Source organism: Apteryx mantelli, chromosome 1 (genome assembly GCF_036417845.1).
Source record: "Apteryx mantelli isolate bAptMan1 chromosome 1, bAptMan1.hap1, whole genome shotgun sequence".
In the NCBI taxonomy this organism is placed as follows: Eukaryota; Metazoa; Chordata; class Aves; order Apterygiformes; family Apterygidae; genus Apteryx; species Apteryx mantelli.
The window spans coordinates 93,937,424-93,961,451 of NC_089978.1; the positions used below are offsets into that span (position 1 = coordinate 93,937,424).

Sequence of the window (24,028 nt, forward strand, 5' to 3'; positions counted from 1 at the left end):
TGACATAAGCTACCTTAAAATTCACTTTGTTCAGTTTAATATGTTGACAATGGATAAAGAGATTTACTCTCATTTTCCTGCATTTCTCTGCAGTAGTGAAGACTGCTAAATTTATGATTTTTTGGTTGTATCTCAGGGAATGTCAGGCATTTAAAATAACACAGTAAAATGGTTTGATTTCATCCTGAAGGCCTGATTGCATAGGAATTCGGTGAGAAATGATGCAAAAACGCCCCTGCTGCAGCAAGCCACCTTGCCTTCCATGTGCTCCAAGGTGTCGCTCGCTCGAGGCCTGTGCACTGCCGCTGGCCAGGGGAACTCGCCCGGGAGCTCGGGGCGCGCCGCCCTGCTCCCTGCTGGGTGTGCAGCACCTCCGTGGCTGCCAGCACAGCTCCACGCTGACGCCAGAGGAGCCACCGAGGGGGTGGACGTGCACTATGGCGATAGCAAGAGATAGGAATCAATTTTGAACAAAAGGGGGAAAAGGCGACACGGACTACCACCACAGATCACTTCCAAAACATTAGATTCCCAAACTGAAAGCTGGGAATAGAATGGGAGTGCTCTTACTCTTGTCATTATATCATCAGCAGTCCCCCCGAAATCCACAGGAATAACACAGTGGATTTGGCAATAGGTGCTCTTGAGGAGCCAAGGTGGTGGGGGGCAGGTAGCTAAGGTTGGAGGCGGCAGGAACCAGCCACACAGCCTCTCTCAAGCCCGCGGAGGCATCTGAGGTCAATGGACCTTGCAGCTTGGGGCGCCTGGGGGCCAAGTTTCAGGGATGGCTGAGGTGAAAGCAAGGGGTGGGATGCCCAGAGTCTGCAGAAAGGAAACCTCAAACACCCCCACCAGACCAGCAACTAAGTCCTTGTGCATGGGCGTGCACGTGCGTGTGTGTGTGTGTGCGTGTGTGTGTAAGGCGAACGAGGACCATTGTTTGATATGAAGCTTGCATTAATGAACAAATTAGTTTGCATTACACCTGTTTCACCTGCAACTAATACTCAAGACGCCTAATATTTTATAAGACTGATACTTGGGTTCAGGTTGCTAACCCTCCAAGAGAGGGAGAGAAGAAAGGAAGAAAGAAAGACTCTGAAGAAGTTATTCACAATGTAAGGTGTTTTCATTTTTCTCAATCACATAGGAGTCTGACAGCTCCCTGACAGAATGACTTGGCATTTTTTACTTGCTGTATTTCAGGCATTCTGACTGCACAGGTTACTTTTTATAGCCATAATCCTCAAAACTCTTTTAAAGGACATTTTAAAGAACTCTTTAAAGAATATTTTCACAGATGTTCAAGCCACCCATCAAAATAAGTGATGTTCTTTGCTCACTGATTCTAGGTGGCTCGAGAGAACTGTTAGGATTTTGTTTCCACCACTGTAATCCAGAAAAAAATAAAATGATAACTCCAGTTAAAACACCAGTTCTGCAACAAGCACGCCTCTAGCCCCGATGCTTTTAATAGACTCCATACAAGGCTGTTGGAATGCATCTCTCTGAAATATATGCCTATTATTTTCCTTTTTTTCTGAAGAAAGCCAGGATTTTGGCTGCCATTCATGCTTTACAAAAGATGTTTGTTATGGTTTTTTTCATCCTATACCAGAAAACAGGATTGCTCTTATTTGAAAAAAAAAAAAAAATCTTCCACACAGTTTGTAATACAGGCTTTTTCCACTGTTTGGATTATTCTTTGTCAAACATAACAGTTGAGAAATTAATGGCTTGTTTTGTTTTTGTTTAAATGTTAATGAAACAGTGAGCCTGGGATCACAGAACTGCGAGAAAGAGGGCAGCAGCTTCAAAGAAATGGAAACTATAATAGATTCAGTACCATAAAGAGCTTTGGCAGCAGGTGCTCAGCTCAGAACTATGGTTCAATTTGAGAGGAACTTTTAATAATAATCTGGAAAACAGGCTAGATAAGAAAGGACAGAATCGCCCAGGGGATACTGAAAGTCATGAGATTTCTAGTGAACAGAAATGAGAGTGGCAAGAAGGAGACAAATCTTGTCTGCTGCAATGCCTCCACAGCCGCTGCTTCTCAATGGCCGCTGATCCTCCGGGGCTGCCGATCCCTGCTCCGGCCAGCACTGTCTCACTGTTCCTTTTGAGCGCCTTTCTTCCACCAGCTCTGTTTACGTTTTACACTAAGAGACTGACATTTTTGTAAGAGATGGTCCCTTTGTCATACAGAAGTACAGTTCTACCCTAATGCGGTCCAGACGGATGGATGTGCAACTGGAAAAGTTTTTTTTGCCCAATCGCCTGCAATAAAATTCTGTAACTGTCCACACAACTTGTACCTGTTTCACACATGCATATGGAAATAACTCATCTAGATGACTCTTCCCAGGACTGCAAGTTCTTGGAATCAGAAGATGAAAGGATTTGGAAAAGCAGGATTGCACCATCAAGCATAAACTGCACCACTAGTATGCACTAAATCAACCAGCCTGTGCATTTCTTTTAGGCCTCCCACACGCTACAAATAAATGTAACAGACTTGATAAGAAATCAGAGGTAGCAAGGTGTTTTACTCAACTATGGCACTGGCAACACTGGCAGATATCTCTGATGATCCTGAGTCCATAATTTAGCCTTTAACTACAGTTTGTCAAATTTCCACCTCCTTAGTTCCGTGAGTAATCTGTGATAGGCAAAATGGTACCAACACAAAACAGCATCCCTTGCTTTCTGAAGCAGCTTACAGCCTTCTTTCACCAGAAGTGCTGTAAAGATCTACCATAGTATCAACCTATAAACATGGAAGAATAATCAAGAACATATTCTAGATCATGTCACTTTAACATGTCATCTTTAACACTTGACTTCAGAAAATATATGAACAAATGAGAATATGAATTTCAACAAAAGAATTCTCATGTCAGTCGGTAATTCATAAAAATGAAAACACACTGATTTAATGATTATTGGTAGAAGTTGCACAGCCAGGTTTCATATTTTATCTACTTTTAGTAAGAAATTTAGAACAGTGTTTTGCCATTAAACAAAGCAATATTGGAGTGGGAGTGAGAAGTAGGAGTGATTAACAATTTGAAGCTTTTCCTCTCTGTTGTTTTCATTACAGCAATTCACGTAAAATTAGAAAAGAATTGCTCCTACTTCCATGAATTATGTGTATATAATTTTTGACAGGATTGTACAGTTTTTAAATACAAGGTCTCTTAGGTTTTGTTTCCCACCGTCTTTGGTTATAATGCTTATTGCCTGGGGAACAGAACCAGAACAGTGACTCTTAGTCCAGTCTCATACAGACTCGGAGAATCTAGATGCTAATTCGTTTTGAACGTTGATTTTACTGCTGTCTCAGAATTAATTTGCCTAAGTGTCCTTATTTAGCATGTCTGTTCCTACAAGATTTATATCATAATACCCCCTTTCTCTCTAAAGAGAAAAGAGGCTAAATGAGCCACATCTGCTTATATTAATAGTCAGAGTAGCAGCTTTTTAGCGTTCTAACAATAATTTCTGGCACGATGGGGCAGTAGTGAAAAAGCAGCAAATATTATTATTTAATTAAAACATGGAAGTCACTCTTTTTTAAGGTACTAAAAAGAAAGATGTGTGACTATGAAAGCTATATTTCCACGCTGTTTTTGTCTATTCATTTTCTTTCTATAACCGTATTATATGTTCTCTTGCAACATCTGTCTGAAATTAAAGTCAAAAGAGCTACTGCTAATGCTCTAAAACTATTTTATCTTCTTAAGAGTCTTAATATCCTAGATAATATATAAACAGACTGCCATAAGATTGCTAATTTAGTCATGAATGATTTGTAGACGATCTTATGTTGTTTACAATGTCTCTGTTTATTTTGTATGTTGTACTTGGATAATGATGGAAAAAAGATCAGCAGAATAAAGGTATTTCATAGAGAGAATGCAGCAATGCCACTTACTTGCCAGTGGAGGATTATATTCCAGATCAAACCAAGGGTCAGCTTATGATTTCCATCCACAATGTCCGAGCTGCCAATATTTACCAAATCAACCTAGTAAAGAACCAAAAGATATTTGTAGCAGATTAATAGTGAGCATAAGAGGCTGGTGTTTGCTTCATGTGTCTGGTGTTGACTTCCTTCGGGGTGAGGGCGAAAGAGGGGTGGGCTAGGACATCTCTCTCACTTGGTTTCTGCTGTTTAGTAAACATCCAACTCATGTTTTACAAATGGGACAATTAATGTGCTGGCAAAAAGCAAGGAACAGAGAGCGATCTGGAGTTCAAATTATTCCAGTTCGAACATGTTGTGAAAACACACAGTTAAAATAACAGTTAATAATAATTTAAAACCTTTTTATATTAAGCCTCTGTCATTAAAAAACACAAAACCAAGGGATGACACAGAAAAACTTGTGTTACATGCTGCATGCTTCACATATGTTTTACATAATATACTTTGTTGAAAACAACACATATATCTAACTTCTGTAAAATGTACAGAACTAAGACATTATTCTATATATTTAGATTAAAACAGAGCTTATTTTGCCTTTATTACATTTTCCAATACATAAAGCAAGGCAGGGTGTGTTTTGGAGTGCAGAGAAACCAGTCATTGTGATCTAGGCAAGCTTTTTCCACATTACTTTGTCTAGTAATGCTGTTTTTCCATAATTATATTATGCATTTGTAAATGCATAATACATCTGCATTTGTCACCCTGGCATACTCTTTCCTCCACATGTGAAATAATCCTTCACCCTCCCCCGCCTTTTTATGCTATCTAAGTAAGAATGCCAATTTCAGAGATGTGATTGCAAGAAAGCACAAGATGAGACCTGCACTTTAGGATGGAAACTGTGACTCTAAAATTTGCATCCTCACTGTTTCAGACTCAGTTTTTCATGGTCAGAACTAAGATTCACATGGTAGTCACTACTTTTTGCCCCATTATTGTACAAATTACAGTCTGCATATCTCCAGTGTACTTCTGAAGCTATTTGAAGTTATGTCTGTAGGATGACTAAAGGCAAACACAAAACAAGCCTTTTCTTTTTAAAATTTCTATGCATCTATGGAAAGGTCATTTTTACTAATCACATTCAAAGCTGATATATTGTCAGGAACTCTAAAAAATCTCTAAGAACTCTTTTCTTCAGGAATTAATCAAATTTTACTAACAGCACATATGACTTGCAATTCCTTCTAGCCAGCAGTCTCTTGGAACACTTCCCAAGTGGAACTTCAGCTTTATATCCTACATGTCAAATGGCATCCAAGTAGTAACTGATCCACTATAAAGTTTATTCAGATATCACCTATGTGTTCTACAAGCCAAAGCTTCTGTTTTCAGAATTCACGGAGACTACACGTGTTTTACTGAAGCAGAGGAACTCAGCTGTGCACAAATCCATATTGGGGTAACCCCCCCCTCGTCAAAACATTATCACCTTTCCACAGAAAGGAAACTTGTCAGATGGATTCATTGGAAGCAGCAGCATTTGCCAATCTGTTACAATCCAGATGACTGCAGAGCCTGGGAGCAAGGATGGCATACGCCAGAAGATAAATCTGGATGAGTCAGAGGCGTTTAATAGCCTTAGAACCATTGATCTTGCATTCCTGAAGTCCCATAGAAATCACTCTTGAAGTGATTTTGAAGGTTGAGGAAACTATTTCAGAGGTAGATCTTTTGCCTTAATACTAATTTGATTCACAATATTGTGGATCACTGACAAAAATCTTCATATATGGAAAGGACAGCCTGACAAGCTAGATGGCCATCCTATTTTCTAAAAATATGATTTTTCTTCTGTATTATTCAATTGAAATGTGCTCTACTTTCTTTCTACATTTTAAAGGGACTATGGTTGTATTCTGGAAACTGAATGAACAGCACATTAATGGATTTAGCTGATATTTAGTAAATAAATATTTTTTAAAAGCACTTGCAATGAAAATTTGTAACAGCACTCTAGGAATGCAATAAAAGTATTGCATATTGACAAATAACATATCACTGACTTTTTAAAGTGATATCAAATATGGCAGATACTGAAGAATTAGAAACTTTGTATTTTATTTACTTAAAATTCTGTTACAAAATAAATTCAAGCTAGATGTCTTCATGCCAGTTTTGTAGGGTCACTTTCATTTATGCACAAATCCTCAGATGGATAAGCATTATGTTAGATTTATAAAATCGATGACTTTTTTCAGCAGCTGAACTCAAGCATGTTTAGTGGCCTACCACAGTTATCAAGAAATTCAATATAATATGCAGCACAGAATACATTATCATTATTCCATCACACCTTACTGTTAAGTTTAAGTGAATGCTATAGTTATTTGAATTTATTCTTGAGGAATAGATACAATATAATTAGGCAGCCTCTGAAAATGTCTGGTAAAGTTATGGATCCATTAGAATGCCTGCACAAGGAAGATATTACAGGAATATTTATTCCAATATGATACACAGGATACTGGCCTGAAAAGTCAATCTTGATAAAGTAGTATGGAAAGTGGTTTTGATCTCATTCATTTCCTTAATGCTATGACTCATAAGGAACAAACAGCAATGAAAATTTACCCCAAAATATTTCTTTTAAGAAAAGTCTCAGGTTGGGGGACTTCGTAATAGTCAAGAGTTTCATGAGTAGAAATTTTGATGGGTGGCACCTCCTAACCAGCTATGGATGACTTCTTGTAATTAACCTTTTAAAACATATTTTAAATACCATACATTAACATAAGATTGTACATGTTGATCAGCCTTCAAATAGCATTCATTATAGATATATTATTCAAGCATTTGCTGGCAGCAGATTTTAAACTCTTTGAAATCTATTCCATCCTGGAGCAGAACCTGTAAGTACGTAAGTCACATTAATAAAACTGCCATGACTCCAGAAACTGTGTATTGTAGCCAGAGTTTGACTCAACAATTACAAAGCAATAAGCAAGCTGTCTACAGGATGCTCTGACACCATGCAGCTGATTACTTACGTTATTTCTCTGCAAAATCTGCAGTGCTTTGTTGACATTGTTCAGAGCATGAACTCTTGTGGAGCCCTTTTCTTTTGCCTGTAAAGCAAATAAAATAAATTTGACTGCCCAGAAGGAGAAACTAGAATATGTTGTATATAATCCAAAAATTGCATTACACCCATAGTTTTATATTTCATACACTTATGACAGTATCAGTAAGGGTATTATAATACATTGTACATATATAGCTTCTCAATATAAAATAACAGTAATTGTGAAACATGGTTGGAAGCTAATTTGGTGTCTTGACATTTTTCAGTGAATAGATCTAAATATGTACAAAAAATCAGATAAATCTAGATTATTTTTATTATGGTGAGTCTTCTACTCCGTGACACAATTTAGGACCATTACTATGACAACCAAACAGATAAGCATTGTATAGTATTTACAAGTATATCCTCTCTGGGTTTTGACTCTCAAACTCTCAGCCTGTTTCCTTATTCTTTTATGAGAAAATTTCACAGAAAGATCCCAAGCCCACAAAACCCAAACAGGAACACAAGGGACATTCAAACATTGTGAAGTGTCATTTTAGCATTTACAGGTTAACAAGAGCAAACTCATCTGTCTTTTTAGAAATGTTTCCACAGGCCCTCATCAGTGGATGAACTTAATGAGGAACACTTAACTACACCTCTAACAACATCATGACTTCAGTGTACAATAAATATGTTAATATACACATACAAGTTTTTGGCCTGTAAGGCATTCCAGGAGCTCCAGAAGTCTTCGTCCATCTCTGAAATCATTAAAAAGATCTTCAATGTAACGTCTTCCAAACTGAAATAAAACAATGGCTTTAGTTAATTCAAATACCACAAAAATGCAGAAACACCATTGTTGAAATATGACATTCTACCCAGAAAGCTGTAAAAGCAACTATCACACAAACTGATATATTCCACCTGTGTAAAAAGATTGTTCTACTCTAATTAAATAATAAATATAACAGGTATGCCACAAAGTAAAGATATGTTCTTCATTCCCTCTTAAAATTATCATGTTGCCATCATTTGTGAGAAACTCTTGCAAAACCAAGAATTTATAATTTGTGCACACTAATTCACACTGTTAAGCCAGAACTAAATACTAATGAAGCTTGAACACAAACTACTTCAGGAGGAAAACAGAAAAAATAATTTGCCAAATAACAAAAACAGAAAGACATATCAAGTTTAAGTGCCCAGAAGACTCTTTGTATGAGGTAAAACAAACCTGGAAATCCAAGAAAAAGATAAGTCTTAGGCTTATTCTATTGAGCATCTGACAATGGCATCTATGTTAATAGGACATGCATGGAATAGTATTGAATCAGGGACATTACTGTAGGTGACTAAAACTCAATTCCCATTTTCAACACAGCATCAACAACAGAAGAAAGGAAATACTTGCAATTTTCCCCCTTGTGACAACGGAAGAAAGATGATTTACTCTTTCTAAAATGAAAGTCAAGTTTCTGAGATGATGCTTTGACTAATGCATGAAGTTTTAACAAGATAGAAATATAATTTATATATACTTTAGTCACTGTGTAACTTTTACGTGCACCTATAAATTCTGACATACAGTATTTTCGTATCTATGAGCTATTGAGAACCACAATGAAAAATAGTGATTATTTTGTCAGTGTCAAGTAGATTCGCCTGTCCCTATTATTTCTAATTTGTGAAGTTTCATACATGTTTTGATTGATTTGAGAGAAAGAATCTGTACTTCAGTTTGCTAGAATTGACGCCACGCTGACCCACACTGTACATATTCCACTTCTATTACAGAGCAGTATAGAACCAGGAATCCATTACATGGAAACCATTTGCTTTTCTGTCAGCAGAGTTGTTCTATTACTACTTGCTGCAACACTGATTAGAGCTAGCTGGGAATTTTATAAAAAATTATTTTGTCAGAAAATATCAGTTCCTTCAGAAGGTTTCTGAAACAGAGGACAGAATTAAGGACAGTCTCCAGTGCTAGAGTAATTTTTTCTGGATCGATCAATATTTATTTGTACAGCACAAACTACTGCACTATTGGTTGCTCTGGCATGATGCTTTCCCTCTTTCAAGCATTTTTCTGTTCTGAGGTAGTAGCTCCTTTCTCTCCCCTCCTTTTTTGGTAAGATCTTGTTTCGGATTCATGTAATAAATCCAAAACATCAAAAATTTTCGACAGAGACTGGAATCCCCATTTTCCAGCCCACTTTCACACCCTGCACAACACATTCCAGCTAAGAGCTGATTTCCAGTTAATACATAGGCTGCCATTTGATTACGCGAAATATTTGAAAAACAGTACTGAAGAGACTCAAGTATTATTTACTCACCCTGCTCAACCTCTTGTATGAACAATCACTTGCTGTTACGTAACTCAAGCATGCGCCTGATCCCTAAAGTTGTATATTACTTAATCTATACAGCACAAATTTAAAATGCTGACATAGTGACTAAACTGAAATATAGTGGAGAAACTTTACTTTTTTCCCCTACTCTTGCAGACCAAAAGTCATTTTTGCAGAGGGGAGTCACGAGAGCGATGCACTTCTAAAGGAGCATTTGAACACTCTTGAGAAGAAGGTTCAAGCGATCAATAGGCCTCAGGTAATACTCTGAAAGAATCCTGCCTATAGTGTTACTGAATCATTCGGAGAGTGTGAGCACAGAGATATTTTGGTAATGGAATATAATTATATTGCTTCATATCATGAGGGAGAAATAGAAGTAGCTTTCCTAACTGCCTGTGTGTCTGTCTTTCTTCCATTTTGTACCATTTAAGCTATTCATAAAGTTTAGGTTGAAATCTGTCCATCTAAGACAGCATAAAATTCTACTTGACAAAATAATACCGGTTTGTTTGTTTTTTTGGTAAAGCTTTCAAAAAGGAAATAAAGACACAGCATGGTAGCATTTCCAGAAGGACATTTTAATTACAAATAAATTACAAGTAAGCCTTAAAACAAAAGTTACCATTGATTTTGAAGGTCTTGGAAGTATACCTTCCATTAACCAGCAACTAAAAATACCTTAAGACACACTACGGTACTGCCACACATTTCATCCCTAACCTGAAGAAGCTTGCTATTTCTCTGGCAATACGGGAATTAAGTCCTCTTTCTCAAATACACTGAATGTCTTCAGTGGACCAACATTGCAGTAAATCTTCAGAAACAAAGGGCTTAAAGATGCAGCAAAGAAATTCAATGTGTTTTCAAGGTCATTTGAAAAGCATGTGTGAAGTTGTTTGAAGCTTCAGAAATAATGAAAAAACACATGGCTAGTCCATGGCTAGTCAAAATAGATGGCAAAGCCTTGAATATAAATTCCTGCTGAAAATAGCCTTGTTTAAAACTGTTTTTAGGTTGTGACCTCTAACTTCCACCCTTTTCCTAGAGAAGAATGAAAATGTTCAGAAGAATCTCCCGGGCTTTTTACATACAAGTTGATTTATTACTTTCCCAATATTATAAATGTATCAAAGAAAACAGACAGATATGCAAAACTGCTGCATGCTGGATTGCTGGATGATACTTTGTTTTTGTTCTTAAATACCTCAAAGACAGAAGAGCTGGGGGAAAGCAGGTAGAGTACAGGACAGAGGAAGGACTGTAGATACTGCCCATGGGGCACAAGGAGACTTTTCTTCAGTATGGTAGCAATTTTTCCAGCAGTTTTAATGGCAGCAGTTTGAAGCTAGGGTTAATTTTATGATCCTAGTCAATATATAAGTTGTCTGTACTGGGAAAACATTAATCAAGTAGATCAGCAAAGTAATTATCATCTCTCTCTTCCTTACTTGCTTACTTCAGGGAAACCAACAATTAATGCAGGGATTTGGGGTTATGGAGGTGGGGATGAGAAAGACAATGAGAAAAAAAAAAACAGAATAAAGAAAAAGAGAGAGTAACTGTAAAATTAAAATAAAAAAAATCAAAGAAACAGTCTTTCTATAAATAAGATTGACAAAAAAAAATCTAAGATAGGAATTTATTTCTTTAGAAGGTTGGATTCTTCATGACTAGAAAGACCCTAGGGATTTAAACACAGTGTTTTAAGTCTTGTTTTAACCTACTGTCTTCCTGTTGAATAAAGGTCAAAACACAGACAATTCTCTCAGTTTAGCTGTTATGGCTGTTGGCTGCAATTACTAATCTTTACATAACATAAGGAGAGCTGAAGAAAATCTAAGGTGTTTATTAAAAAAAAAAACACAAAAAATGTGACATGTAAGGAAAGATAAGATTCCTGTTTTATTATGGATGAAATTAAACCTTCAGCTCCGATAAAGACTGAAGAGAGCTCAAACTAGAGTTCTCAACACACTTTTGTTGTATCTCAGGAGAAAAAAAACACATGTACCTTGGCCAACTACACAGGAGTTCGTCTTAGAATTAAGGATAATGTACAATTAACATTTCAGGAAAACACGGGCACTTGCAATAGTATCTTCCTCCAAGTGTTATAAAGGAGTGAAGCATACTTAGAGTACCCCATACATTAATGCAACTGCATGTACATATCCTAGAATGCTCTCAGAATTATTTAGATTGAAATAACGTCTAAAAGCTAGCTATTTTCCAGACTCAGACAGCAGCTGAACCAGTCTTATGGCAAAGAACATTATCTAAAAAGACAAAAGCAGATGGAAAAGAGAGAAAAGAGAAAATTGGGAAACAGATGGAAAAAAGTGTTGATAGATAAATGTAGTTGTGAATCTGTTGTTGTGAATATATTTAGAAATCTTAATACATCAAACTCCACCCTATCCATCCCACTACTACCTAATTTGATTGCCACATTCCTGTGTTCTTCTTACCAATGACTCTTTTATATTGGGAACTCCTTCTCTCCATGTAAAGTTAATAAATTATATTAAACAAGGAGATGGTTTAATCAGCTCATTCATCATAGACATTATGGAAGAAGTTAATATTACTGGAAGTATTACATAAAAAGCCAGTATTCTCTGAAAAGCTCTCTGATCAGTGTTACGTGCAAGCTATTAATTGTGAATGTGATACAGAAAAGAATGCCAAATAATTGAAAAATATCCTGCCCAGAGAAGATACAAAGACATCACTTCATGAACACTGCCTCTCTTACTGCACAGCACTCAAAAATTATAAGTCAAAGCTCTAAAAATTCTGAGACTGGCATAAAATCATTATCAGATATTACTTTTTAGAATGAATTTGTATAGGAGATTCATATAGTAAGATAGGAGAAATAGCAGTGGGCATATCTTATACTTCTGCTAGAAAGAAAAAAGAAAAGAAAAGGGGAGGAAGAGAGGGGAGAGGAGAGGGAGAAGGAGAGGGAGAGGGAGGGGAGAGGAGAGGAGAGGAGAAGGGGCCGGGGGACTGGAAGGGGAAGGAGGGAAGTGGAAGGGAGGGGAGGGGAGGGAAGATAACAGCCTAAGATACAGGAAAACACATAATAACAAGATTGTAACACAGCTTTATTTGAGGTTCTTTAACATATGTACTTTTTTTCTGATTTATAAAACTGTCATATGATATAAACCTTTTCCCATTTTTCAGAAAAATTACAGAGGGTAAAAATTTGGCTGAGGAAGAAATCTCAGACTTTTCATTTTCCTCTCCATACAAGTGTACATTTAGATTACACTCTTCATTTGAGGGCAGACTAGCCCAGTAAGAGAATTATTTCATTAAGACAGACATTGGATGCTATTTCCTATGCATTTTACAATATAACTGGCTTATTATTATCAGCACATCTGGGAAATTTAGCAACAAGAACTAGCAACAGAGGAGAGAGAGACTAAACTAAAGGAGAAAAGACACTGTAAAGGCAGAGAATTCAAGGTTAGGCATGATACACTAAACAGGGGATTTATGGTTATATTAGACTTAACGAGGAAAAATCAGGTTACATCAAAACCAGTGGACCTATAAGTCCTTCAGACTCCCAGGACAGTTATATAACTATGGCCGTAGCTTGGGACAAGACCTGCCCCTCAAAGAGGGGCAAGGAAACCAGATGGCAGGGCTGGGAAGGCAGCTGGAGTGCCCTCCAGCTGTGTCCTCAGCTGGAAGGGGGAAGATCCTAAGGGCCCTGCTGTTGGCTCTAACCTCGGAGTGCTGATTACTAAAAAAAATGAAGAGAGAAGACACAATCCAAAAAGATAGAAGAGCAAAGGCCACAGTTCTTCGAATAACTTCTTCAAGTAATTAAGTCTCAAATTTAGTTCGTAAATCTGTAAATTTTGCTGAATAGATGTCAGTATAAAAAGAAGTTTTTTGGAAGGAAGAAGAAATAAAACTTGGTTGGTTTAATATATGTTACCTTAGTAGGGCTGTCAAGTAATCAGCCTTTACTTGAAGTCAAAATATTTGATGCCTCATTCTGTGAAACAATAAGGAAAAGCTATTGAGCTTTTGAGCTCAACAGATCTTTCTAGTCAGGTTTAATAAAAGAGGGATTATTAATACTTGCTCTTGCTCTGCTAAATATATTAAAGGTTGAATTTCTTTCCTTGACATATATGTTTACGAGTTGCTTAGTTCTACTGGGAATTTCCATGACTCTGACTGACATTTTCTTTCACTGATGCTGGATTACTATTACAGTGTCAAAAGGTATTGTCCCAGTCATGAGGCAAGAAAGACGCACAGGGCATAGTTTAACTAGGCCATAGCTCCAGTGACTCACAGGAACCCCAGAGCAATAACTCGGGCAGTACACATCGTCATTTCTCCCTTCATCATTTTCTCCTCTTGGAATGTGGAGGCCTTCGCTCTTCCACTGTTGAAACTCTACTCTGCCTTGTTTTAAGTCAAACATTGCAAAAAAAAAGCTTGTTTCTCCAGTCCATTTCTTAGTTTTTGTAGAAGATAGCTTTTTTACAGTCTGTGTCTAACTTCACCTTTCAGGAAATTACACCGAGAAGCAACTGCTAAACTCTTGGTATTTTAAAAATGACCTACTGCGATACAGTGAAAAACCCTCCTCTATAGATGCCACACTTCTCCCTGATAACAAACCAAATATTACCATGCATTTCAGAAAGGTAACTATTACAATGCTTGCAGCAGACTCAAAATCCCCAGCTTTCCCCTTAAATAGGGGTGTATGGGCAGCACTTACTAATTGTCTGAAGAAAGTTCATGCTTCTGGGACAGGACATGTACTCCCAGGGTAATCACCCGTTTCATGTCCAGACCCTCACACGCTTATGGGATGACTCCAGACCCTCCTGGCATTTCTGTTCAAAACTTGTAAAAGGATAATTTCCCTCAACACACGGAGTCACTGCACTTTTCTAGTGTCATCACAGAGAAAAAACACTCACATACCCTTAAGGGGTTCTGAAGAATACTTTGTTATTTCCATTTTAAAATACATCAGAGAATCTCAGTCTGGGGACTACACATATCCATGACAGCGATACAGATATTAAGACATTAATACATTATTATCGTAGTATATACAATCAGTGGTTTTCTTTGCAATTGGAAATTTGCCTGTCTCTAAATTAAATGCAAGTTAAAGAAAAAGCAGATAAGTTTAAATTTGGCATAGTAAGCCACACCTCATCTTTGCTTTTTGAGACAGTCAGCCATCACTCTGGAGTTATGCACATCCCAAAATTACAGCGCTCACCCAGGGAGGACAGAAAGGTGCTGACACGTCTGAAGGCAAAGAAGTAGAGAGCTACGCAAGACACGAAGAGCTGCCTCACCAGGGCCTCCACGTATTTTAGGGACACCTTACAGATAGTCTGTATTATTATCTCCTCAGTCTTCTGAAGTCAGTACGCAAGGCTTTCTGAGACCCAAATTCTAAGCCATTTTTCATGAAAAAAGTCTTCTAACTTACCTTGCCTTTGTTTAATTCTGCTGTAAGATTAATTGTATGATAATTAAACTACTGGAAGTTTTATCATGCACAGCAGAACTTCCTGAAGTTATGCTGAAGTGTTCCCCATTCCTGGTATCAGTGAAATATTCATGAAATTGAATTATTTTCCCTGCTCTGAAAGCAAAGGAAAGCCATTATTTATTAATTAGACACATGACATTTTGAAAGTTAGGGCCAAAATCATTATTATCTACCCTACGTTTATATACTATTTCTTTATGAGGTTTATTCAATACAATTTGAATTCTCTCTAATCAGACATTCTATCTTATGTATTAGTGCCATTTGAAAATGAGATTTTGAAATGAATCATCATGTCACTAACCAGATTATTTTTTCTAGATTCAGTGTATTATATTTTTAATCAGAAGGACTGAAAATGATTAAGAACAGATATTAATTGTAACAGCATGATATTATGCAAAAGCTGAAGATCTGTTTAGTACAACATAATAAAATCTATTGATACAGTCTCCAGTTAGATCAAGAAAAATATATTACAATGGTATCAACAGTAGTTCTTAATACTACTACAACACATAAGCTTTAAAAAAGGAATATAATCCATAATGTCAATTGTTAAAATGAAACTACATAATTTCAATGATTTTAATATTATTTTCCAAAAGGTTAACTATTCCCCAAAAAGAAAATATCTTACGAACAATGGAAACTGATCACCATGTGCAATACATAATCATGCAAATGAAAACATGAACAATTTTTTAAGCAAAATTTGATGAGCCAGATCTAAGCTGGAGGTGGGAGAGCCAGCCCTGGATACCCACACCTGAATGTGGTGCGTTTTAAAGTAGTCAGATATCTGTTAACAGAGAAATAAACAAAAGATTATTACATCTTTTCGGATTGACAGTCTAAGTGAAGCGCGTATATGTCCCCTTAAAATCTGAAATAGCCAGGCTGTTGCCACTGTGACAGGATCAATGGAAAATTATCTTTTTATGAAAGGTTACCTCTATCGCCATTCCAGCTCAGCTTTGACTGAGATACAAATCAGGTAAAAAAATGGCAAAGAGAAGCAAGCAGTTCACAGAGGATGAGAACACAAATTCGAGAATTATTCCACCCTTCAGCTGAACCATGAAAGCTGCACTGACCTCCCAGATAATTCATACTCCTATTACTTAGGATCTCAAAGTCTTTTGTGATAGCTTTTCAGTTCTGCTACCATGCTGAATGAGAATCTGATTTAGTAACAGAAGCATTCCACATTTCGATGACCTCTGCATTAAAAACCGCTTCTCTTTCTTTTAGGTTTCCCATCAGCTAGAAAACATAACTGGTGAGGGAACTGTCAAAGTTTAAATGAATGGAACAAAAACCAACTGGTTTCAAAAATATTAAGCTGATGCTCACTAAATACAACGATATACCTAGGCTAGTTCACCCAGCATTTATTACACTAAGTTTCTATTTGGTTAGCAGTGAACATACAGTGTTGACATTTCTGCTTTTCTTTTAAATAATACATAACTTTCAGGGTAATACGAAATCTGGCAGCTGTATTTTTTCATCAGTTTAATCTGCCAGCTAATGTCACTGAAACATTCATTATTTTCCAGTATATTGATGTTCAAGGTCATTAAGGAGTGGATGACTAGCAATGGGATGAAAAGAAATCTTCTGGAAACGGGTATGAGCACACAGTCAGCAAGTTCCTACGAAGTCTGAAGAATGAGTACTGAATTCTGAGTCAAGGATATGGGCTCTTCTGAGAGTGCAGCTAGCTTGGTGCAATCTAGTCGTTTGCCTGCAATGAGCTTCTGTTTGCAAGTATGCATGTAATTACCCTTTCCGCCTCTCCAAAGGGACATACAGAGAAGAAAACTACCACAAAACTAAACTAGAATTTTATCTGTAGTATTATCTCAGGTGTAACTTTCAATAAAAGAAGAAATCTATCAAATTACCATGTTCTAGAATTCTTTTGTTATTTGAGTTTATAGATAGAGGTAGAAATTTATAACAGCAAATTCTTGTAAACAGTGGGAGCTGCAAAGATGACAACACAGGTTTTTGAAGGAAAGAGCCCACTTTCCAGTGCAAAAGCACAAACTAGATCTAGCAGAAGTCAAATGCAGTATTTCTGGCTAAAATTTTCATTTAAGGGAGGATGAGTTCCACAGTAGACTGTGTCCACAAACATTTGTTATTCAAGCAAATTTTTTGTTCCATATGTGATTACTAGAGAACAGAAATGGCACCCATCTCACTAGGGGATGTCTTCAGTCTCAGCTGAAGTACAAGCATTAGTGCAGAATCTTGTACAGCAGAGAAATATTCTGAATTTTTTACCTTTCGGATTATTGATGTCATGAATCTTACGAGGGCAATATAAAATTGACACAATGAAATACAGAATACTGCATTATGCTGCATTTCTTCATGTATGAAGATTTCCTTTCTGAGTGACTGAGTTTGGATTTTACTTTTATCAAGGGACAGATTTTAGCAACACATTTTTATCAGTCTAGAGCTTAAATTCTGGCTGCAAATAAATTTGGGGGTACAAATTATGAGCCAAATTTCAAACATTTTACTTTGGAAATCCTTCAGGCATACAATCTGATCTTTGAGAATAAATAAAACAAAAAAAACTCTAATAGTGTCTTTACTTGTAATAGACATCCATACATTTTCATCAATATGAAAACAAAAAGAACAAACTCCCTAACTATGAAGTATTGCTATTATTTGTGTTACAAAACCCATATAAACACTAAATAGACTTAACCAAGATCAGTGCCTAACTGACCAACACATGAAAGAAGCCAATGAGATGTGTGATTTGGACTGAAGCTTTAAGATGCAATTCAGCTTAAAGCTACTGAATGGCTCACATATGTGGCAGCTGAATTTGTGGCACTATACACTGCGACTGATTTTGACTTTCCTTGGGAAGTTAGCTTCCCTGAAGCATGAAAGAATGGGACAGATTGCTATAAACCACCTATGAGGAGGTATCATCTCAGTCCACAATGAAGTTAGGTCTCTTCCCTTCTTAGGGCCACCATCCGTCAGTGAAATTCCCCGTTCAACTACCTGAGACTCGTCTTTGCTAGCATTTACTGCAAATGTTCTTGCAGTTCTTCTCGTGCTAACCCTACTAACTCCTACATTTTTTCATCTTTCATTAACATTTCCCAATTAGGAAGTCAGGAAACACCTCACCGTTGTTTTCATTTTATAAAGGAATGATGAAAGGGATGAAAGGCATCATACAGAAACAAAATTAGCAATGAAATGAGGTTTTCAGTCTTGTACCAATGAAAAGTTGTCCACAAGAACAAACATATTTTGGCAAAAAAATCCAAACCTCAAAACACAAAATATTAGTGCATCCAAGGTAGTATTGCTTTCAATCTTACTTGTTTTTATTGACTCAACAGAACTTTTTGTAATGCCATATGAGCGAATGACTCATCCTCCTTTTTAGAGGGTCAAAAGCATTTAGTCAAACTCATTACATTTTCTGGCACATGCACATGGTCAACACTCAGTGTCACCTAGCTACACAGAATAGTTAAATCAAGTATAGATTCCCTTTCAGCATCCTCATTTGAAGCTGGAGCAGATTTTACAATTCAATGAGAAAATCCATGCAACCAGATCTGACCTGGTTGGTCATCATCTCCTGGTGAAAAGGGCAACCCGCTGTTTACCCATGCAGAATGGAGTTACTCCATTAACTTAGTGCCTGAGGAACTATGCTTGTTCAGTCTGATGCTAACACCCAGCTGACAAGCTGGGTTTACTGCATACTTATTACAGTCAAGAAGTGTTCAGGGAGTTTCCCTACATCCACAGCACTTATTCCCAACAAGCTTGTTTGCAGTGAGGGGGGTACTTAATTTAAATGACATGCTTAAATAAGCAAGTATTCCTGGTTTGCTTGAGCTCAAATAGGAGTCTAAAATGTGTTCTTCCTTTTTTCCCCATCTGGAGAAGTATCATTTTAGAGAGACTGAAAATCTTCCTACAGAGTTTTCAAAACAAACTACACAGTTTACAGAAAGGATATGCTTTTCTACTACGTTCCATAGTTTGGTTTAAAAATTCTATGCAAGCTATATAGTTCATTATCTAAAGGTGTGTGAGTAATTAGAGTAACCTCTATTTACAAAACAGACAAATAAAACATGCTTGAAAGGATAATTTGCACTTGAACTAGTACTAACAAATTCCTAGACCGGTCTAGAAGCCATCTTCTACATACAACATCTCAGACAGTCAGAAGGAAATCTCAGAAGGAAAAAGCAGCAAGGAAATAGTATCCCAAAGCAGAACATATATGACACAGTGAAACACCAGGAAGTGAGGACACTCAAAGACAAGTTCTATTACTTTTGACAAATCCAAATTTAGGTGCATGGCAGCCTGCTAGCTGGTCAGCAACTGGCTTCACAGGATGAGCTGTGAGACTGGCACTGCCCTAAGAGGCTGCAGTAGCCCAGCTCTCCATGACATGCCGTTCCCTTGCTGCAGGACACAGGAATTCTCTCCCGCTCATTGCACAGCCGCTCTATTTTTTAACCAACTAACCAGTAATGAGGTAGATTTTCAGACTTTATAAATTGCTATAAGCCTGTTACAGTTGCTATCTGTGCCCTGATGATCTGTGCCCATGACTCTGGCACTCTTTAAAACTTCCATTTTTATTTCCCCACATTGCTATCAACACTGTAATTAGTATATGCCAAAGAGGTGGGGAAGAAAAGGAAAGAACATGCATTCATTTTGTCTGTTTACAGGCCTTTTTTTTCCTGATGGAGTGTTACTGTAAATAATATAATTTTTTCAGGTATCGCATGTACTAGATAATTTTCTTACATTGAAAAGAATGTAAAGTTTCATTTATCCTTCTCACTCCCCACAACTTTTCAAACTACTTGTAATTCTTCATTTTGCAAATAAATGAAATAATAATTGCTCACTATATTAAAAGACATTTGGACTAGATATTGGACTGATCTTTTTATCAACATTATAGGTCTGCATATTACTGTGTTTGCAAAAATTTAACATTTTAAGCATAACAAGTTGCAGTGGCTACCAGCACATAGTGTACATACATACCTCAAATAACCACAGAGATTGGTGACAGCTCAGTGAAAATGGTGGTCATATGGTGTTTTTTTAATGCCTTCTGATAAATAACCCAGATTCCAAAGGAATTTATGTACCTACTTGCCTTTCTGAATCTGGATCTCTGTTTAAAATTCATAAAAACAATATGAAATGAACCTCTGTTTACAATCAGTCATTAAAAATCAACTGTAGTATTGTGAATAACATGGAAATGATACAAGACTGATTTGCATTTTAGTTGCAATTTTTGTCTTTAGTAATGGCCTGGAAAAGCTATTTTTTCTTCAGAAATTTGTGCATCTCTTTGTTGAATTACGCCACCTATGATATCTCTTGTTTAGCTACTTTCCAAAAAAAATTTAGTACTGATAATGTAGGGTTTAATTCTGATCTAATTTGCAGTATCTATTTGCTTGGCACTCTCTTATTAAAATAGTACAGCTAAGGTAACAGCACCCAGTCTGCAATGATGCAAAGGAAACAGATGACCAGCAAACAGTCTACAAATATACACCACCACTCCAAAGACAATGGAATACACCAGCATCTAAGAGGCAACACCCATCTGGGCTAGCTGCAACAGACAGGTTCTGACCTCTGAAAAGAGGAAGTAATCCTTTGGACCAGGTTGCTTTTGACTCATGGAAAACCACGCAGAAACACCAGAGATATGTAACAGCACTTGGAGAAGAGAGATGACACCCACTTCAGGTCTGGCTTGCTGACAGGACATGTTCTTGAGCCTGGTCGGCGCAGTCTCAGGGAGTAAAACCAGCAAAGTCTGCGGCCATCAGAGCTAACAACATGGCATGAAATTCATAGCATCATATACCTACAGCTTGACTAACATGGTTGATTGATTAATGCTTGATTCTTAGTGGTTAACAGATTGATTGCGTAGTATTTGAGCACAGATAAATGCTTTCTGAAGTTCTGAAATCTGCCTGGTGTCTTAGTCTCCCAGGATACTCCTCTTACAGCGGTCCCCGATTGCCTAATAACAATTTCAACACATTAGACTCCTGGGTTTCTAAATAATTGACTAATGAACAGGAATAATCAGAGTAACAACTGAAGAAAGGCCAGAAGGCAAAAGAAAAAAAGACAAACTATCAGATTTCTACATATGCATTGCAGATCTTACCCTCCCAAAATTAGCACCAACATCGGAAACTGGGAAAATATTATTCCAAAGATATTCCTGAATGGATAAGTCAAAGGAGTGCAAGAGAAAAGAAAAGGGACAATCCTATGTTTCTTCCTAACAGTCTAAGTGAAAAATTTACTGAATGGAGTATGTGCTTTGACATGAACAAGTTTTAGATTAGATCAATTTATAAATTTTTATAAATGCTGTATTAAAAGACATTTTAAAAACTCTGTACAGTGAAATGCTAGGGTAAACCATTATTGGCTTCATAATGAGCACTGAGTAAAAATGTGTACTTTTCCATTGCTTCAAGTAGCTGTTTTAACCCATCAGCAGCAAATAAAAATTACTAATAATGCAGCTTATTAATATGTACAGGGACACGGGAGAGAGGGTCACACAGCTGAAATCAAGGAAGTTCCTCTTACATGTTAGGAGCAACTGTGTAACAACCAAGAGAACAGAGCGTTTTATCCAGAGGCTAGCAAGCTACCAGAAGAAAAACAGGTTAACAAGTGTCCCGACAGAATATATGCTCTCTTGTATGTTTAACACACTGAGAAAGCAATACAGAATAAAGTGACTGCTGGAAAAGGTGCTTTTCAGGTCATGAAAAAACATCTACAGACATATTCGTTATTCAGATTACCTCATTCTGGCTCTAATAATACACTTTAGTAATATACCAAATATAATTAGCACTCTAGTAATATATTTTAGCAAAATACTAAAAAACTGTGGGCTTTACTGACAGAAAAGCTGCAGACATATGGAACTAATTAGGAAACATACAGTTTTCTATTTTATAAAACTGTATGTCAGCTGAAGGCATGGGACATTTGCAGCAGTGGTAGCCATCACCTCAGACAAACAATTTGAAAAGCCTGGGTTGTACCTCACATTGCAGAACATGACAAAGGTGCAGTATAATGTGCTGAGGGGTTCTTTTTGGGTGGGCATTTGCTCTGCATCTACACTTCGAGCCCTGTGTTATGCATTTGAGCACGCCCTTGATATGCCTCAAGCAGTGACCCTGCTGGTGGAAGTAAGGTTCAAGTCCTGCATCTGGGTGCCATTTAGGGTGCCCTTCTTGCAAACTGGATATAAGGTCTCCCTGCAGTTAGCACTTAACACAGGGTCTGCGTGCACCCGTGACTGGCATCTGGTGAACACCTTTGCCTGAACAGATGCAGTGGGGACACACAGTACTAGTAAGGGACTGAACCAAATCACAGCCTGGTCCTTCCCCCTTTGTGCAGCCCCAGCTGATAATGCAGACACACTCCATAGACACTACCATTAAGAAATCGAGCTGTTCATCTCTTCTTGAATTACAATGAATGGACATTAAAAATAATTCAAGGGTATCCATTTTTCCAGTAATGAATGAAGCTTAAATCATTTTATCACCCCTTTATCTACATATATAGTTTATAGTTATGAGTTGAAGGACTCTATCTATCACACCAAAAAAGCCATGCATATTTAGAAAAAACGGATCTCTCAACATTTATACTCTAAACTGAGATCTGTTTATGTAGAGTGCTTGTGAGAAAATACTTGCTCAATTTCATGTAAAAAACACAATTTACAGAATTTTGGGCGTCACTTACTGCAGATGGCACTACCCTGACAGTGTAATCTGCCTATTTAACCAATATCACTGTGTTGCAAAAACTACCTTTTGAGTCACAGGCATCCCCAAACCTTAATTGTTAAAGGAAGTTTTGTTGTACAATGTATTGGGTGGTGTCAGCAGCTCCTTATACGAGCCAACCCACCAACAGGAGGCTTTGCATCATTGCAGAGCCTGAGCTGTTCTGCAGCCCAAAGAGTTGTTCCCCATTTCCACGGGATTTTGTACTTCCTTTTTAGATTTGTTCTTTCTTTCCTGTATGCAGTTCAGAGACAGTCAGTAAACAACTCACAAATCACCCCCTTCCTCTGATCCGGAAGGTCCATCATATGATGCAGAAAATGCAGCTGATCAACAGAAGCAAGCCATGGGCCAAAAAGGCCAAGGAGCATGCTTTAAAGGCTGCCATATGATGCTCTCTCAGGTACATGAAGAGGCCCCTGTGGTGCCTGGGCACCCTCTCAGGCTCGCTTGGGTGACGTTCCAGGAATTGGTCCTGGAACAGCCTGCAGGGCTGCACAGCATTTCTCCTAGGATTAATGCAAAAGTGAACTTCATGTCTGACTTAGCAGACTCTTTGCAGAACTACTGGGCCTCAGGATGCAGCCCACCAGATGTCAACAAAATATAGGGAATGGGAATGGACACAATGTTTGAAACGTTGCAAGAAAGCTGGTTACACAATTAATGCCTTCATACAATTCATGATGTTTAACCTCAGTTCCTGCTATGCATGTTAATCAGATACTCAGTCTCCAATTCACATCAGTGTTAATTAGAAAGTGCTATTTACTGTAGAGTGTAGGCTTGCTCGGGCAACTTCCTGACATTAATTATTCTTTGAATGCCGGAATTTCAACCAAAAATATAAAAAGTGTAGAAATAATGCAGGTTTTGTTTAGTGTCACACAGTGTTAAATCAATGTGGAATATAACGAGCTTTTATTCAGAGACACAAAATGAAAAACTGTTTTGCAAGAGTTTGTTATTGCTTGCTAAGTTTGCTGTTGCCCTCAAAAGTAGAAAACTGTTTAAGCAGGCTATCTGAAATTTAGCTATTTTGCTCCTATTAACTGACTGTAGGCCCTACAGAAGGATAGACAATGTGATGTGGGGACAAATGTCACCATCAGATTTGGTCTTTTCCTAGAATGGAATCAAATACTGTTGCAGATTCGGGAATATTTAGAGCAGTTTTAATAATTTTTTATTTTTGTTAGTTAACTT

At 37.4% G+C, this 24,028-nt stretch overlaps 1 protein-coding gene across 1 annotated transcript in view; it reads right to left on the reverse strand.

Moving 5' to 3' along the window:
• DMD (dystrophin) overlaps nt 1–24,028 on the reverse strand; it is a 1,189,181-nt gene that overhangs the window by 954,500 nt on the left and 210,653 nt on the right. The window contains exons 3-5 of the mRNA XM_067297573.1: nt 7,720–7,812; nt 6,988–7,065; nt 3,938–4,030 (exon numbers count right to left, since the gene is read on the reverse strand). Of these exons, the coding sequence (XP_067153674.1) occupies nt 3,938–4,030; nt 6,988–7,065; nt 7,720–7,812 (264 nt within the window). The remainder of the gene's footprint in view (nt 1–3,937; nt 4,031–6,987; nt 7,066–7,719; nt 7,813–24,028) is intronic.